This window comes from Bos grunniens, chromosome 2, assembly GCF_055505025.1.
Source record: "Bos grunniens cultivar Pamir isolate PY7600 chromosome 2, Bosgru_T2T1.0, whole genome shotgun sequence".
NCBI lineage: Eukaryota > Metazoa > Chordata > Mammalia > Artiodactyla > Bovidae > Bos > Bos grunniens.
The window spans coordinates 10,074,271-10,090,307 of record NC_141166.1 but is presented as its reverse complement, the minus strand read 5'-3'; the positions used below and the strand labels follow the sequence as shown (position 1 = coordinate 10,090,307).

The 16,037-nt window shown below is 55.6% G+C and overlaps 4 protein-coding genes and 1 long non-coding RNA gene across 7 annotated transcripts; 3 read left to right on the top strand and 2 right to left on the bottom strand.

The window, feature by feature from the left end:
* The first annotated feature begins 120 nt into the window (after positions 1 to 120).
* On the top strand, positions 121 to 267 carry ZNF593OS (ZNF593 opposite strand). The gene has a single exon (XM_086329199.1). It carries the CDS (start codon positions 121 to 123, stop codon positions 265 to 267), a length of 147 nt encoding a protein of 48 aa, XP_086185325.1.
* A 332-nt stretch (positions 268 to 599) lies between these two features.
* On the bottom strand, positions 600 to 1,524 carry ZNF593 (zinc finger protein 593). The gene is made up of 3 exons (XM_086329185.1): positions 1,268 to 1,524; positions 983 to 1,045; positions 600 to 889 (listed from the first exon to the last, which is right to left on the bottom strand). Exons 1-3 carry the CDS (start codon positions 1,465 to 1,467, stop codon positions 748 to 750), a joined length of 405 nt encoding a protein of 134 aa, XP_086185311.1. The 5' UTR covers positions 1,468 to 1,524; the 3' UTR covers positions 600 to 747.
* A 1,379-nt stretch (positions 1,525 to 2,903) lies between these two features.
* C2H1orf232 (chromosome 2 C1orf232 homolog) lies at positions 2,904 to 6,678 on the top strand. Its single transcript, XM_086329225.1, has 4 exons — positions 2,904 to 2,999; positions 4,529 to 4,612; positions 4,722 to 4,819; positions 6,402 to 6,678. The coding sequence occupies exons 1-4, from the start codon at positions 2,916 to 2,918 to the stop codon at positions 6,676 to 6,678; spliced, it is 543 nt and encodes a 180-aa protein (XP_086185351.1). The 5' UTR covers positions 2,904 to 2,915.
* Positions 6,679 to 7,318: 640 nt separating this feature from the next.
* FAM110D (family with sequence similarity 110 member D) lies at positions 7,319 to 11,102 on the bottom strand. 3 transcript variants are annotated; one of them, XM_086329172.1, is made up of 2 exons: positions 10,790 to 11,102; positions 7,319 to 9,004 (listed from the first exon to the last, which is right to left on the bottom strand). In XM_086329172.1, exons 1-2 carry the CDS (start codon positions 10,795 to 10,797, stop codon positions 8,098 to 8,100), a joined length of 915 nt encoding a protein of 304 aa, XP_086185298.1. In that variant the 5' UTR covers positions 10,798 to 11,102; the 3' UTR covers positions 7,319 to 8,097. The 3 variants fall into 3 exon arrangements, with proteins under 3 accessions (XP_086185298.1, XP_086185291.1, XP_086185306.1); XM_086329165.1 differs by having other exon boundaries at positions 7,319 to 9,007; positions 10,790 to 11,041; XM_086329180.1 differs by lacking the exon at positions 10,790 to 11,102 and adding an exon at positions 10,624 to 10,646.
* A 1,395-nt stretch (positions 11,103 to 12,497) lies between these two features.
* On the top strand, positions 12,498 to 14,937 carry LOC147377439 (uncharacterized). Its single transcript, XR_015137918.1, has 2 exons — positions 12,498 to 12,645; positions 14,640 to 14,937. It is a non-coding gene; the product is annotated as an uncharacterized LOC147377439 (long non-coding RNA).
* The last annotated feature ends 1,100 nt before the right edge of the window (positions 14,938 to 16,037 follow it).

Genomic DNA, 16,037 nt, shown 5'->3' with positions numbered 1-16,037 from the left:
GGGCAGCAATGGCATCCATATCTCCTTTCCCCAGCTGTAGCTTCTCAGCCCCTTTCCACCCCACCCGTCTTCCCAGTAGTCTCGACTGACCCCTCAGGCGGACCCTCTGTGCATCTCCAGATGCAGATAGCCGGGGAGCTGAAGGCAGAGCCCCGGAGTCCGCTGGCGGGGATTGTGGCTGCAGTGCTGGCTGTCCTCGGGCTGGGCGGCTCCTGCTATGCTGTCTGGAAGATGGTGGGGCAGCGGCGGCGGCCACAGGCTCCATGACGAAGCAGGCAGCCTCTCACCTCGGCCCCTGGATTCACAGGGGCTACAATCTCAGGAGCCTACTTCTTTCTTTTCCTGGGGGTCACTCCCTGTCCTCATTGTAAGCAAGAGTATAAACCTGATCCTACCCATCACCCCACACACACCTGGGCTCCAAAGGGGGCTTCAGCACAGATGCCAGGACCCCTGAGGGATGGCAAGGATGCAGGCTCTAAGGCTGAATCAAGCAGGGAGTAAATTCCTGGGTCCTGTACACAGGAGTAGTAGAGAAATCTTTACAGGGCTTGAAATTGGAGGAGTGGCCTGGAGGTTAGTGAGTCAGAAGCAAGCCCTATTTATCCATTTCTTTTATTGGAAAGGAGGGTATCTGGAAGAGGCCATCCACTCCCCAAACCAAAAGAGATCCGCACAGTCTCTCCCAGCTTGGCCCCTGTACCACTGTCCATGGGCAGCTCCTCTGCCTTGCATCCTCAGGCCATGTCATGTAGACGTGTCCATCTCAGGGACCTCAGTGGATACTTCTGTGGGGACTGCCAGCCGCTGGGGAGGAATATAGGAACCCATGCCCGCTGCCCTCTCCGCTTCTTCCTGACTGTAGGGCTCCACACTCAGCTGCTTCAGCCTGGGAAAAAAGAATAGGAATTGAAAGCTGACCAGACGCAAGCTCTGTCTGCCCGGCAACCCATCCATCAATCCTCTCCTTGCTCCTTCATACCTCTTCTTGTGATCTTTGGATCGGAAGTGGGTCTTCAGGTTGGCAGAATCGATGAAGTACCTCCTGTAGGGATGAGGTGGGTAGGGAGGAGAGTCAGAAGGTGATGCCTCTCAGGTAGGCCTACTTCCCTGACGCTAGGCTCCGGGCTTGAAGGCATGGGAGGCCGGCAGACCCACATGGGTCCCAAGAGAGGGAAACCCTGCACACCCCGGGCCCGGACCTCACACCTCCGGCCCGTACCGCGGACCCTTCTCCTCCTCAGGCCTGGGCCTGGCCAGAACTCACGCGCAGGCCAGACAGCGATGCAGGCCTCCCCCTGGCAGGTCGGGATCGGGTTCAGCGCCTGGGTCTGGCCGGGGCCGTGTGGCGACCTGGGGCCGCAACTCGCGGTGAATCTCATCCAGGTCCGGCCGCCGCCGCTTCGCCTTCATCTGACGGGCCAAAGAGTGCGCTCGGTGCGCGCCCGTTCGGCGGGAGCGACCCATGATGGGTGACAGCAAGATCAGAGGTCCCAGAACCGAGGTGGGAGTACACGTGGGGGCGCTTCCGGACGGCTCGATGACGTCATACGACGCTCCGGGACGGGTCGGGCTCCACCGGACCGCCTCTGATGACGTCACTCGCGCGGCTCGCGCTTCGAGCGCCCCCAGGCGGTCGTCGACGTCAGTGACTGAGCTCGGGATCCGGCCTCACCAAGCGTCCTCTTCGGTCACTGGAGGGGGCTCGGTGGTGTGAGCCCTGCGGGCATTTCGGCCAGTCCCCTGGCCAAACCCATCCAGCCTGGCCCAACCGATTTCAGCGCCGTCCTCTGGCCTTGTCACACCTTCCTGGTTCCCCCATCTTAGATTCCGCGGTTGAGGGGAGAGGGGGAATAATGTTGCATCTCTGGGAGGCACTGAAAAATGTCTGTGATGTGAATAAATGAATAAGTAAGAGTGAAGACGTTTGGGATCCCAGCTCCCACAGGGCGCCGAGATATCTCTGGTCCTTGAGAAAGCCCTCGCCATTTGAAACCCCTCCCCAGTTATTCCTCCCAGAGATCACAGTGCCCTGTCAGAGACTCAAGGGGGTCAGCTCCTTTCACAAGAAGAGGAGATTCTCACAGAAGGACCTCCCATCTTTGACCCCTTGCTCTGAGCCCTGGACTGTCAGGCGTGGGCTGGCATCAAAGAGAGAGATCAGCCTAGATGGTGTGTGCTCAGTCTGGGGAGAGGGCCAGAGAGCCTTTCCCCATGCATCAGAGCTGGGTGCCTTTTTCCTTCCAGGTTGACCACAGGAACTCAGCAATAATTCAGGGGCTCCAGTTCTTTGGAACCTGTTGCCAGGAAACAGGGAGACCAGCACGTGCATCCCTGGGGAGAGGAATCGGTTTCCAGCCCAAAGCGGTGAAATGTAAGCCCAGGGCACCCACTGGGAGCCTTGGGGCCTTCCCACTCCAGACCATACAGGCTGAGTGAAGGTATAGGGCAGGGCCCTGTTGAGGGTACGGCCCTGTTGAGGGCACAGCTGGTATGGCTACAGCCGCAGAGGCACCACTGTGGGTCCTAAGCCCAAAGACTTTGTAAATAGAATTCGTGAATGGAAAAGAATTTTTCTGGAGCCTTTCCAAATAATCAAATTCAAGAACTCCTAGGCCCAGGAAGGAGGCTTCTGTAAAGAAAGATGTCTTCATTATGTTTTCATTATTCTTGCAAATATGGGTCAAGATAAGGGGCTGAAGGGGCAGAAGCTGGGTCTCACCGCAGACTCTTTTGGATCGGGTTCACCTGCTGGGCACTGTGCCATCTGGGGAAGCTGGTGCATCTTTAATGAGGTCACCTGATGCTTGGGACAGGCTCTCAGACTCACCAGGTTCCTGGAGCCAGACTCACTGGGTGCCCCCTGAACCACCAGCTTCCCGTGCCTGGGTGCCAGGCCTATTTCCCATGCAGCCATGAGCCAGGCCTTCTGGAAAACCTACAAGTCCAAAGTGCTACAGACCCTGAGTGGGGAATCTGAGGAGGGCCTGGCAGAGGAGGTGGGTACCATCCTGCTTGCTGGATGGGGCATGGGCAGAGGGGCAGCAGGAGTGAAAGGTACAGAGAAGAAGAAGGGACTGGTTCTGAGGAGGGAGGGGAGAGAAAGAGCCATTGACTTGTGTGGAAGCAACTGGCAATACAGGGATGACCAATGGCATGGTGCACTGGCAGAAAGTCAGGACATTCCAGCAAACCAAAGAAGAAGGGAAGACTTGGGGGGGGAGCACCTGAGGAGTGGTCAGCGTCTCCAAAGATCTCAAGGGCTGCCACATGGAAGGGATCCTTTTAGGACCCAAGGGCAACACCCATGCAGATACACTCAGTTTGACACACGTTTCTAATGGGCAGAGCTGAGCAGAAGTGGGATGATTTGCTTTGAGAGGAAGGGAGCCCCTGGGACTGGTGGCAGGATAAGCAGCATTTGTTACACTGAGGGTCACTGTAGCAGCTCAGATCAGAGCCATTACTTGGACCATGTTTGTTCTGACATTAAAAAAAAGGTTTTTGAAAAGAGTCTTACCTCTGGAAAGTAAAAGTGAAAGTCGCTCAGTCCTGTCTGACTCTTTGTGACCCTATGGACTGTAGCCTGCCAGGCTCCTCTGTCCATGGAATTCTCCAGGCAAGAATACTGGAGTGGGTCGCTGTTCCCTTCTCCAGGGGATCCTCCCAACCCAGGGATTGAACCCAGGTCTCCTGCACTGCAGGTGGATTCTTTACCATCTGAGCCCCCAGGGATGGCAGTTACACAAATAGACACGGCAGAGGCAGGAATTAGTTCCAGGGTGTGTGTATGTCAGTGTGAATAAATGTATGTCTACACAGGTTGGTGTCCAGGGCTGACCCTGTGTAGAAGTGTCTGTGGGTCAGTATAGGGATTGGTTTCTGTGTGGAATCCCCAGGTAAGGTGTGTGTGTGTGCAGGTGTGAACAGGTTATAGGCATTTTCAGGTGTATACCTTTGAGGCAGAAGACTATGGAAGCATTCACAGGTATTGTGTTTGTATGGTATGCGTGTTTGGGTGTGTGTGTACATCTGTGTTTTAGTGTCTGTGAATGGGTGAAGTTTTACGTGCTGAGTGGGCTTCCATGCACCTGTCTGCAGTTGTGGAAGAGCACAGGTGTGAACTGTATGAGCATCCTTGGGTAAGTGTCTCACAGCACATGTATCTATATACAGGTGAAGAGCTGTAGCCATATGGAGGCACACTCATGTACAGGTGTGTGTCTCCATTGGCGTGCAAGCCTTTGTCCGTGTGTGTGGCAGTGTGTATGAATGTGTCTGTGGGTGAGCAGGTATGTGAGCTCAAAGGTGTCTGCAAGGATCTACTCTACAGGTAATGTGTATGACAGGTAGTTTTGCATAGAGGTACAAACACCTGTGTGCAGTTTTGGAGGGTGTCAGGGGGCTAGGTGTGTCTTGTTCCATGGGGTTTCAAGTCCTGGTCTGTGTGCATCAGGCTGGCAGGAGGGAAGGGAGGTCGTATTCCTCTGGGGCCTCTCTCATACTGGGTGGGGGTCTTGTGTCCCAGAAGGAGAACCCAGTGTTAGTGGAGTCTGAGATGGCAGAACCCACTGAAGAGGCCTTCAACCCCATGTCACAGCTGGCCCGCCGGGTGAGTTCTGCTTTTTTCCGCCCCAATCCTGGGGAACTGGGCAGAAGCCTCTGTGGAGTCCTGGGAGGTGTGCTGGGGCCCTCCTTGACCCTCAGCCCCTCTCTCCCAGGTTCAGGGAGTTGGGGTGAAAGGTTGGCTGACGATGTCATCTTTGTTTAACAAAGAAGATGAGGACAAGCTGCTGCCACCGGAGCCCTGTGCTGACCAGTACGTGTGTGTTTCGGGGGAGGCCGTCTGAAACAGACCTGGGGACCCTCTTCTCCCATGTCCTTTCCTTCTGCTTTGCCTTTCTGACCATGGAGGACTGGGGAGGGCCAGCCCCTGGCTGTTCCTGTTTCTCTCTCTCTCAGCAGGAAAGAGGCCAATCTGGGAGATTAGATTAGATCTCAGGAGGAATTTACCAGCTGTTGGGATTGAGATGCTAGAAGGTATTACTGTGTCTCTCCCCATCCATGTGGGAGGGGTCACCTCCCTAGAATAAGGGAAACCAGGAGAGAAGTTTTAGGTGTTTGGAACAGAGAGTGGTTCAGATCAGTGGTTCTTAAGTATTGGTCTAAACGCTCATCCTCCCAGGGAACTTGAGACAGACACAGATTCCCAGACCTTCCTTCAAAGATTCTGATTCAGTGGGTGTTGGCTGAGGCCGGGGATCTATATTTTCAGCGAGCTCTCTGAGGACTTGAGGGTAACAGTTTAGGAACCCCTGTCTTAGCGAGTCCTTGATGCTGGGGGCCACAGGGTCAGATCCAGGGTCTGATCTCCCCCCAGCTCTGTTCTGGGACACACTCCATTTCTGCCCTTTCCTCCAGCCCAGTCACACTTCCCTTTTGACATCCCGCCTATTCCTTTCTTCCTTAGGGTTCCCCCGACCCGCCCATCTCTCTTGCCGCAGGGTTCCTTTTCTCTCTCCTGCCCACGGACTCAAGCTTCAACACCATTCCTGATTGCCCTTCCCGACATCTCCTTGCTACCTCCCGAGTCTCCCTCTCCCCTAAGCCTTTGATCTAGGCCCTTCTCCTTCCTCGGGGTCCCTGCACCCGTCCTCTCCCCAGCGTCCCCCATTTTTCTGGACCCTCTTTCCCTCCATCCGGGAAACCAGACCCCTGTTCCCGCCCCGCCCCTTTCCCCCGGGCTCTGCGGGTTTTCCCGAAGGACCGCCTCCAGAATCTGACCGCGTCCCTCCCCCACCCCGATCGGGTGCCACCACCACCTCCCATCCTTCCGCCCGTTCCTCTCTCAGGGCTCCTCCCCACCTTCCCGCAGCCTCCATCTCCCCTGCTCTGGCCTCCTCCCTCTCCCTGAGTACCAACTCTGACCCCGTGAGCCCGGCTCTCTCCCCACGGATCCTGATCCCGACCCTTTTTCCCAGCGAAAGTGAAAGTCGCTCAGTCGTGTCCGACTGACTGCGACCCCATGGACTATACAGTCCATGGAATTCCTCAGGCCAGAATACTGGAATGGGTAGCTGTTCCCTTCTCCAGGGGATCTTCCCAACCCAGGGATCGAACCCTGGTCTCCCGCATTGCGGGCGAATTCTTTACCAGCTGAGCCACGAGGGAAGCCCAGACCCCCTCACCTAATGCCCTGACCCCTATCCCAGTAGCCTCTGAGTACTCCTCTCGCCTCCATGCCCTGACCTCCTCCCAGTCTCCGGGGTCTCTCCTCCCTCCCAGGCCTCGACCTCGCCCGGGCCCCACTGGCCCCACGACAGTTCCCCTGACCCCGCCTCCTGTCCTTTGGCCTCTCCGGGGCCTCCCGGCCAGCCCCTGACCCCGCCTCTCTCCCGCAGCCCGCTGGCTGCGCAGCCCGCCCCGCAGGCGGCGGCCGAGGCGCGCGGGCCGGGCTTCTGGGACGCGTTCGCCAGCAGGTGGCAGCAGCAGCAGGCGGCCGCGGCGTCCATGCTGCGCGGAGCGGAGCCCACCCCGGAGCCGGACCCCGAAGCCGGGGACGAGGCCGCCGAGCGCCCCGAGCCGCGCGAAGCTGATCCCGTGGCCGGTTTCAAGTGGGGCTTCCTCACTCACAAACTGGCCGAGATGAGGGTGAAAGCGGCACCCAAGGGCGACTAGCCGGCCGGCTGGCCGAACTGGGCGCCCGCTCCTCCCCTTCCGGATAAAAACCTGGCCTGACACCTCTGGTGACCGCGTGCTTTTATGTCCGGACGGAGAAGGCTGCTTTGGGGTGGGCAACCTCAGGCCCGGGTCCAACTGGAGTGGTCCTCGCCTTCTGCCCCCACAAACCTACAGGGAGAAAAACGACCAGGGACATCCCTGGTATCAGTACAGATTGTATTCGATTTGGGGTACCATCTTACCAGTATGGACAGGTCTTGCCGCCCTCTCCAGCCGCTTTTAATTCGACACTTTGCTTGTGGCCTTGTCCCTGTACTAGGGGAAGGTCAGAGACTAACAAGAGAACCCAGACTACCAGCGGGTCCCACGCAAGGTGATAGGTTGAGGCCCCAAAATCAGGCTGTACTTGGGAGCTCAGAGGAGATGAGACCGGCTGGGAAATTCAGGAGTTCCCGAGAGAGAGCTAGAGAACGCATATACGGAATCTTAGCTGAATGGAAAGAAAGGGGAAGGTAACCCGCCTAAAAGGAAGAGGAAGTGAATAAAGACTTGGAGGTGTGAACGTGTGAGGAAAACAGGTGACCTTGTTTTAAGGGAAAGAAAGGCAATGATGAGGTGAGGCTGTGGGCTGGCAAAATCCTGGTTTGAAAAGTCTTTTATTATCCTGATTCTGGATTCACCACATTTCAGTCCTTCCTACCGAGTAACCAAAATGGGCGGCAAAGCTCCAGGAATGAGGGCCTTCAGGGACTAGTGAACCCCAGATTTCTGGGAGCAGACCCCTCCCTCAACCTCTATCCCCCAAAATAGTTTGGACCCCACCCCTGTGGTGGGGCGCGGTCAGTGGCAGAGATGATCATAATAGTGTTACTGTTAGTATTATGCTAATTCGGTAGTGGTCCTAGAGGCTTCGTTTACTTAGCACTTCCTCAACTTTGCCAAGCGCTTTGTGACCATTTCAATACTTTGATCAACCGAGGGGGTGTCGCTGCGGTTCCCAGAGGCGGAGTGCTGGCCCAGGGTCACACAGTCAGTCTGGAAGCCACACTCCAAAACCCTGGCGCATCTGCCCTGTAATCCAACCTTCCGAGTCCGTTAAAGAACGTTTTGGCTTTATTCAGCAGGTTCTCTGATCTCCCAACCCAGTCTTCACTCACCTCCCGGCCTCCACAGGGGCCGCGAGGCCGGCTACCTCCCCGTCCTCAGTCTGCGCTGGGAAGGGCCTTCGGAACCGTTTGGTCCCAAGCTCCGAAGGTTCAAGAGTGGACGCCGCGATCCAGAGGGAAGGGCTTGCCCCAAAGCACTCGACGCGTGAGGCAGGGAGCCCCTGCCCTTGCCCGGGTCCAGCCCCGCGCCCGCTCCTTGCCCTTCCCCGGACCGCCAACTCCAGGAGAGCCGGCCCCCGAGCGGCGGCGGTCACACCTCGGACTCGCGCGGTGGCCCGCGGGCGCGCTGGCAGCCGTACAGCCACTGGATGACGCGCGCGTTGCGCTCCACCACCGACACCTGGGGGCGCCCGTCCCGCTCCGAGCCCGCCGCCGCTGAGCCGCCGCCCTCCGCACCGTCCCGGCGATCTGCGCCGCCCTCGCTGGACGTCCAGTCGCTGGCGTCTCCGGAGCCCGGCGGCGGCGACGTTCCGGGCTGGGGGCTAGCGTCGGCGCCCCAGCTCTGCGGAGAGAAGCGCTCGGCTCCCAGCACCTCCACGAGCGCGCGCTCCAGGCCGCAGTAGTTGAAGAAGCGCTCCTTCTCCGACAGGGGCAGCGAGCACGTGGGGCACAATGCCCGCTTTCCCGCCGCTTCCGGGGCATCTTGGGGCGCGGTCCATCCCCCGGGAGCCGCGGGTCGCTCCGATGAGCCTGCGCTGCTCGAGGCGACGTCTCGGGGGCTGCCCAGGAAGAGGCGCCGCACCAGCCCCTGGCCCTTGGCATTCTCTTTGTTCACCGAAGCCTTACAGTCCCGCTTCTGGCGGTAGAAGATGAGGGAATCAGGCCTTGGCAGTCGCCTGCCACTGCCCCGGCGGGCGGGCCTGGGCGTTCTGGGCGATGGAGGGGGCCCCAGCTCGTTGCAAGTGTGCGGGGTGAGCGGCCCGGGACCCCCACGCAGAGCCGGCTCCTGGCGTCGCGCGATCACCTGGTGCGTCTTGACATACTTGGCTTTGTCGGCCTCCAGCCTCTCCACTGCGCTGGGGGTCCGTCCCCGGGACGGGGTGGAGGGAGAGGCCAGGAGCATTTTAGCAGAACTGGGCAGGACAGTGCTCCATAAGCCACTGGAGGCAGGCAGATAGTGAAGGAACTGAGAGCAATTGGCTGGGGCTCCCTGGGACCTGCTGGGGAAAGAGGAGTGGTCAGGGGGAGAGGTAGGAGATGACTCTCCTGAAGGCATTCCTGGGAATAAGGTCAGCCAGCCACCCCTCCCCCATGCAAGTCAGCCAGGTGCCATGCCTAGGGGGCAGAGGCTCAGGTATCCCTTCCCTGATCCCTCAGAGACAATGGGCAGGGGCTTTCTGACCATCCAGAGACCTAGGCCCTTTTGAGCGTGCCCCATTCTGGCCACAGGGCCATGCCAAGTAGGCATCAGCAAGCCGGACCCTTGGAAAAGGAAATGGGGCTGTTCCCCGGCCTGGTTCCCAAAAGTAGCCTCAACCGGAAAAAATACCTCTTCCCAACCTAGCAACTTTGAGTCCAAGACAAGGAGGCTTCCCAGCCACCCGCTGGTTCCAGCAGGACCCACCCATCCCGCCCCCAAGCAGAGAGGTCAGGGACATAACCACAGGGTAGGAGCCTCCGGTAATTGCAGCCAACTGCCCTGCCCAGGCCCAGCAGGGCCATCAGGGAAAGAGAGGGACATGGTCACCACGTCACTTCAGCCAGCTATATGCCACTCAGTCTGTGCCCCTTCGAAGGGAATTCCAGAATGCCCAACTTGTAAACATCACTTTGTTTGCCCCCTGCACTTCCATTTCACAGAAGAGAAAACTGGTGCAAAGAGGAGGGGCTAGTTCAGGTCTCACTGAGAGTTTGGGCCCAGGACTGGAACACAGGTCTCTCGCTTCGTAGTTTGAATCTCTCACTTGCCTATCGGAACTTTCCTCTCTGTTTTGCTTCTGTTCTTGCTGCTTTAACACCAAGCGATTTCTGCGAGAGATGGGCCCTTTACCTCTCTAAAAAGTTCCTTCCACTAATTCTTCCCAGGAACTTGTACTCCCAGAAACCTGCCCTCTGGGTCCCTCACCCTGAGACCCCCATGACCCTTCTTCTCCACCTTCCTTTTCTGCTGGGGAAGGGGGCCCAGGGGTATTGTAAATCAAGAGCTGACAGTTCCTTTGGCAGTAATAGAATGGGCCACCCACACAGCCCAGCACACTCCACCCCACTTCTGTTTCCCTACTCCTCCCATCCTCCATTCAGCTGAGAGGGACACAGCAGTTCTCGGGGCTGAGGAGACCTTGGGCTGGAGGCAACAAAGAAACACAACTTGCCAGGGATGGGGGGAGGGGAGCCCTGGTGAGGGGTCTTGGAGTAGAAACTCTACCAATCCCACTCCCCCCAGGGCAGCCTGCATGAGTATAAACACATACACTTACATACACCCACTTAGTGTCCAGTAAGTCAGCCCATAGGTAGCTGGTGACTGGGAACCCAGGCAGCAAGGAGAGCCTGGCAGTGCCCTCCTTCCTGCCTCCCAAAGACTCAACTTGGCAACAGGTCTGATTCTAAGGTCCCAGGAGGGATCTGTGCTTGTCTGACCTCATGGGTACCCTCCTGCCCCCTCCTCTTCCCAGCCCTGAGCAGGAGACTATAAAAAGTTCCTAAACACAGGGACCAAAATAGTTTGCTGTCCACTGCCTCTTCCTGGCCTTCTGAGCTCCTTGGTGCTGGACCGCAGACATTCCCTCCCTAAAAGCCTGGCAGACATCCTTGAGCCCTCTGTCCCTCTGCCTACCTTCTCCCAGCACTGGGGTCAGTGGACTGATGAACTTTGCCCAAGCTTTCGGCTCTGGACACAGATGCGGGCTGGGGGACAGTGCTCCCTGGCTTGGTGCCAGCCTCCGTGCCCTTGGGTGTCTGGGTGCCCTCCCACCCCAGCTCCAGGCTCAGGATGCACTCACCTCTGCATGGGAAGGCTGAATGCCAGGGTCCCCCGGCAGGTCCAGACTGAAGGCAGGAGGGACAGCAGGGACTGGAAGTAACTTTGGTGGCAGCCAAACCTCACTCTCCACAGGAAAAGCCAAGAGAGCCTCCACCCCCAAGATTAACTCTTGCCTTCCTGACCTGGAGCCTGGCCTCTGTTAACTCCTTCCTGGGCACCATCTCAGAGCAGGAGAGGACCCTTGGACCACGTCCAGCTCCTTTATTTAGCCAATGGTCACACAGGCCCTGGCAGGTTAAGTGGTTTACATAGAGGCACAGTAAGCTTGGGGCACAGCCAGCATCCCAAACAAGGTCTCTGATTCCCAAGCTTCCTCCAGAGGCCTGGGGTGGGGACAAGTTATTCACGTGGGGTCAGCCCGCTCTGCTGGGCCTTGGCGGATGCTCTTCGTTCAGATGGGAAGGCAGGGCAGGGTTGTAGTACACCATGCTTTTTCCCTCTGGAGCAGGTTTAGACCTGCCCTGGCCTGCGTGTGTGAAAGGTGTCAAGCTTGCTCTCCCTAGGGGTGAGGCCAAGAATCTGCAGCCTAAAAGTGGGGAGAGGGGTGCTGCAGATATGCAGGGTGAGCCCCTCCCAACAAGTCTTGGCAGGAAGGTCACAAGGGAGCCTACTGGAGGGGCCTCTGTCCAATATCCTCTGATGGCAAATGGAATTGGCTGGGAAGAGGGTAATGAAGGGATGGGTCCAAGCCTGGGGAAAGGACCTCTTTCCTTCTTTGCCCCCATCGGGGACTTCTAGAGCTGGCCTAGTTTCTTATTTGACACTTCACTTCTCAAGGGGGAGTCCTGTCCCCACAATGCTGGTTCCAGGAGTGCACCTTCTACTCTCTCCCCACTGGGCAAACTCTGCAGCACCCAGAGCCCCAAGACTAATGCCCCTGCCAAGGGGTCCCCGCACCCCTCCCGACTCTTCACAAATCTCTTTCCCTCCCTTCTAGCACTTTTTAATGTTTGCAAAGCATGTTCATACCTTTGTTCTCTGATCTCCTTTGTCCCCCACAAAGACCCTAAACAGCAGACCCAGCAGGGGTGACCACCGTACTTGATAGGCAAGGAAACAGGATTGGGGGTACCTAATTCCAACCCCAAATCCACTCTTTCCACTGCACCCTCAACCTGGCAAGTAAGGTAATAAGTCTGAAAACTACAAGGCCCATCTCCTGGTAACGAATTTTATTACCTAGTTAAAGGGAGTATTTTTTTTTTTTGTCCATCCATATTGTGTTGTTACAGCACTCTACAAAATGTTCTAATGTACATGATCAGAATTCATCCCCAGGACTACGTTTCAGAAGTAGGTTTATTATGTTCTCCATTGGACTGCTGAAGAGAATGAGACTCAGGTGAAATGATTTATCAAGTTCACACAATGAGGAATACTAGTTAATATGTATTAAGAGACTGATATATGCTAAGCACTGTTCTAAGTACTTCACACAATGATTAACACATTTAATCCTCAAAACCACCCAATGAAGTAGGGACTTTCATTCTCCTGGTTTTATGGATGAAGGTTGGGGTGCCCAGTAGCCCTGAGATCTGGCCTTGAAGGGGTTAAGCATGAGGCCAGGCAGAGCCCAGCTGGGATGCTGTCAATGGCAGGAAACCTGGCCTGTGAAGGAGGGGGAGGATGGGGCTGTTGTGTCTGACTCTTACACAACCCCCATCCTTTTGGTCTTAAAGGAGCATCCTGGTTGGGAAGAAGGGCAGGCAAGGGGCCTCCTTCTCAGCCCTGGACAGACACCGGGTTACGGAAAGAGGGGCCTTCAGAGTCAATGCAGGTCGCTGCCCTGGAGTGGCCCCCGATCTGACGAGGGTGAGTGGAAGTGAGCCCACCTCCCCTCAGGAGTGGTCAAGAGTTGGGGAGACACAGTCCCAGCCCTGGGAGCCCCCAGTCTTAGAGGGGAGACACAGCCCTGCCCCCATGGGTCTGGACGGGGCTTGGTCAAAGAGCCTGCTCTTAGGAGCTCCCAGCCTGAGAGGAGACAGTAGTCTATCCCAGGAGGTCAGGATCCTGGAGAGCAAAGTCATGATGTCAAGGTCAGATAGGATTGGGTTTGTGAGTGAGAGAGCCCTTGAAAGAGTCAGCCCTCTAAGAGGTGGGGTGTGGACATCATGAGGTGGGGCTCCAGCTGCCTGCCCTGCCTGTGTCTTGGCCACACTTGACTTGAACCGGATCGCCTCTCTTTCTGGTCGTGGGTCCCCTGGGAGAGCCCTAAAGTGATTCCTTCCGGCCCCAGAGCCAGGGCCTTGGTTGAGGGGGAGGCCAAATCTGAGGGACGTTTCCTTCCTGACTCTGAGCTCCTTCCCGGATCACCCCGAGGATGAGGATAGATGGGAATGGGCCTGAGTCAGAACTGGCTCCTTCAGGGAGAGGGTGTTGGGAGGGTGGGGGCACAGCTCCAGCGAGTGTTGGGAATCAGGAGACCCTTCAGGTCCACTTTAAGCCCCAGATCCACACTGTCCCAGGGCAGAAATGTGTGTCCGTGCCTTTGATTCTAAACCTGGCCCATCCCTCACTGGCTGTGTTGCCTGAAGTAAGAACTTAACCTCTCTGAGTTCCTTTCTGTGTAAATGGGAAAAAAACCCCAGCTTTCAGTGTGGCATGAAGAAGTGGTGCCTGAGAAAAGCACTGGGGCCTCAGGTGCTGGTAAATGGCAGGAGTCTTGACCTCTTGGGTCTTGTCCTCCAACACCTAACTGACACCTCTGGCCCAAATCTCTCTCTCTTTTTTTTTCCCCCTAATCCCCTAGCCTCACTCTCAGGCACTTTCAACAAGTCGTTTTGAACACTGCCCTCTGCTCAGGGGTCTGCAGATGGGTCAGACCTGGCTTTTGCTTTCCGGGAGCTCCGCCTGCTGCAGGGGGGTGGGGTGGGGTGTGAACAGAGGTGTGAAGGACTGATCACAGCTTCTGGGCAGAGCAGCCTGATGTAACAGAAGATGAACAAAGCAGGGGCCATGGGAGGGGGTGCAGCATTTGCTCTGCCCCTGGAGTGAGGTGGGAAGCTTTCAAAGAGGAAGGGTATCGATTTGGGGTCTGGAGGGGATTTCTGTTGGGGATGGGATGCGAGAGGTTGTGAGACGATGGTGACACGGATCAAAGGCAGGCTCAGTGAGAGAAGGGGGGGGCGGTCAAAGAAGAGGTGGGGGGCTCAGAGCAGGGCACGGGGTTCGATCAAACGTGGAGGGTTCAGGGAGAGAGGGCGGGGCTCAGGCTGGCGTCTGTGACACCCCAGCACCCCCAGAAGGGGCCCCCCTATCCCCCGCCCCCGCCCCGCCTCCGCCGGCAGCGGGCGAGCCCCACAGAGATTAGAGCCGCGGTCCCCTAATTCAGGGCTTTCCGTTTCGGAAAGAATCTCGGCCGCAACAATAGCCCGGCGCCTGCGCCCCCTCCCTCTGAGGGAGGTGTCCTTAAACGTTTTTCCCCCGGAGCACCTACAAGTCGCCAATGAACCACGGGAAGCAAATCGGATATCTGCTGTCAGGAACTGACAACCTAGAGTTGGAAGAACAAAAGCCAAACTGAGCGATTGCTCTGTTCTAAGCTCTCGGCTCCAGGTCTGACTCTCAGTGGTACCTCACCTACTCCTTAAAAAACCCTGCGTGAAGTCAGTGACGAAGCCGAGGCAGAGAGGGGGCCGAGCGGCTCACCTAGCGTCACGCGGCTTGCAGAGGGTCGAGTTGGGACTCCGGAGCCGGCTCTGACCGGCTGAGCCGCCCTGCCTGCCTCGACTCTACCCCTCGGGTTGGGCAAGTCGGCCCTCCCTGCTCGCCTGTCCGCTTACTTCGTTTATTTGTTGGTTGGACAGGACTTCATCTTCAGGACCCTGAGCCAGGACTGGAAGGAGGGAGGCCCCGACTGCATGCTGCTCCAGCCTTATTCACCTCCTTCTCCTTGGTCATCATCCTTACCCCCATCTCCAGCATTCCACCTTCCACCACTGTTTTCACCTTTAGACTGAGCACCAGGAACAAAAAGCATCCAGTCTCCACTAAGGGAAATAGAGGAACATGTGGAAGGGAATCAGGGGCTTCTCCCAGAAAGCAATGACAGATCTATCCTCCTACTTCGACAATTACACCTTCATAAAGACACTCTGAAAAATGTTTTGTTGTGTTTTGCTTTTTTTATACAGAGAACCCCAGCAAAGTACCAAAGATGACTGTATCTAATTATCATTAAGGATGTACAGGTGGTTTGTTAAAGGGGCAGCAATATTAGATGAGTTAAAAAATAAAGATACAATAATTCATATATTATTATATCTTCATTCCATAAAACCTATTTTTCTTGCTTTGATTTCAGCAAAATGATCAATTGTGTTGCTCAATGATCAACACAATTAAATGATCAATTTAATTAAATAATAAAAATTTCATATAATTGTATTCTACTGATAGTAATGCCTAATTAGACAGTCTTTTTTTTTTTTTTAATTTCAGTCTTTTTTTTTTTTGGTTTTTTAAAATTTCAATTTGGGGAAACTTTGATGTGCGGAGGTAGTAGTAATTAGAATTGAAAAAAAATTCTTTTTTTAAAAAATTAAATTCTTAAAACAGTACTTAAATTTACAGATGAGCTATAAATGTTACATAACATGTGCATTTAAATGGTGTGTATATAATAAATTACCATTAGCATAGAACATATTACAATCTATTGTAATGGCATTATATAAATCCCTGTCTCTCACATCACAATTGTTACCATCTCATACAGCAATGTCTAGATTCATAACAGTATAGAATTGGCACCAGGCTTCTTGCATGTAATGTCTTGCCTGCGTTTACAAATTTAAGTGCTGAATGTATTGTTTAACATTGCAGAATGTTCCTCAGCCATCATATGCTACTATTGCAGACACCATGCTACCCGCTGGAACACGAAGTGAAGCAAGAAAATGGATGCTGAGCCCTTGCTCGGAAACAATACCCCCTTACGCATGAATCTGTGCATTAATGTGCTCTCAGAGGAAGGATTTGACAAGCTAATTAATTTGTATTTTCTCTTACCTACGGGCTTTCGCCAGTCTTCCCCCACACTCCAAGCAGTGGCTGTCAGCAATTTCAGCAGCAGTGCAAACCTACCGGCACTGGGATGCAACCGTCTTTTGTTTGGAGGAGAGGCAGGAGATGTGGAGAAGAACGTTTATTTCCCTGGGGCCAAGTGCAGTTAGGTCTGAGCAGATGTTGAGGGTTATGCCTTA

Bases quoted from the DNA above. Each gene is read 5' to 3' on its own strand.
- ZNF593OS (XM_086329199.1), top strand. From the start codon at position 121: ATGCAGATAGCCGGGGAGCTGAAGGCAGAGCCCCGGAGTCCGCTGGCG.
- ZNF593 (XM_086329185.1), bottom strand. From the start codon at position 1,467: ATGGGTCGCTCCCGCCGAACGGGCGCGCACCGAGCGCACTCTTTGGCC. The intron at 1,046-1,267 runs GTGAGTTCTGGC...TCATCCCTACAG, and splicing joins CATCGCTGTCTGGCCTGCGC to GAGGTACTTCATCGATTCTG. The intron at 890-982 runs GTATGAAGGAGC...CTTTTTTCCCAG, and splicing joins TCCAAAGATCACAAGAAGAG to GCTGAAGCAGCTGAGTGTGG.
- C2H1orf232 (XM_086329225.1), top strand. From the start codon at position 2,916: ATGAGCCAGGCCTTCTGGAAAACCTACAAGTCCAAAGTGCTACAGACC. The intron at 4,613-4,721 runs GTGAGTTCTGCT...CCTCTCTCCCAG, and splicing joins TGTCACAGCTGGCCCGCCGG to GTTCAGGGAGTTGGGGTGAA. The intron at 4,820-6,401 runs GTACGTGTGTGT...TCTCTCCCGCAG, and splicing joins CCGGAGCCCTGTGCTGACCA to CCCGCTGGCTGCGCAGCCCG.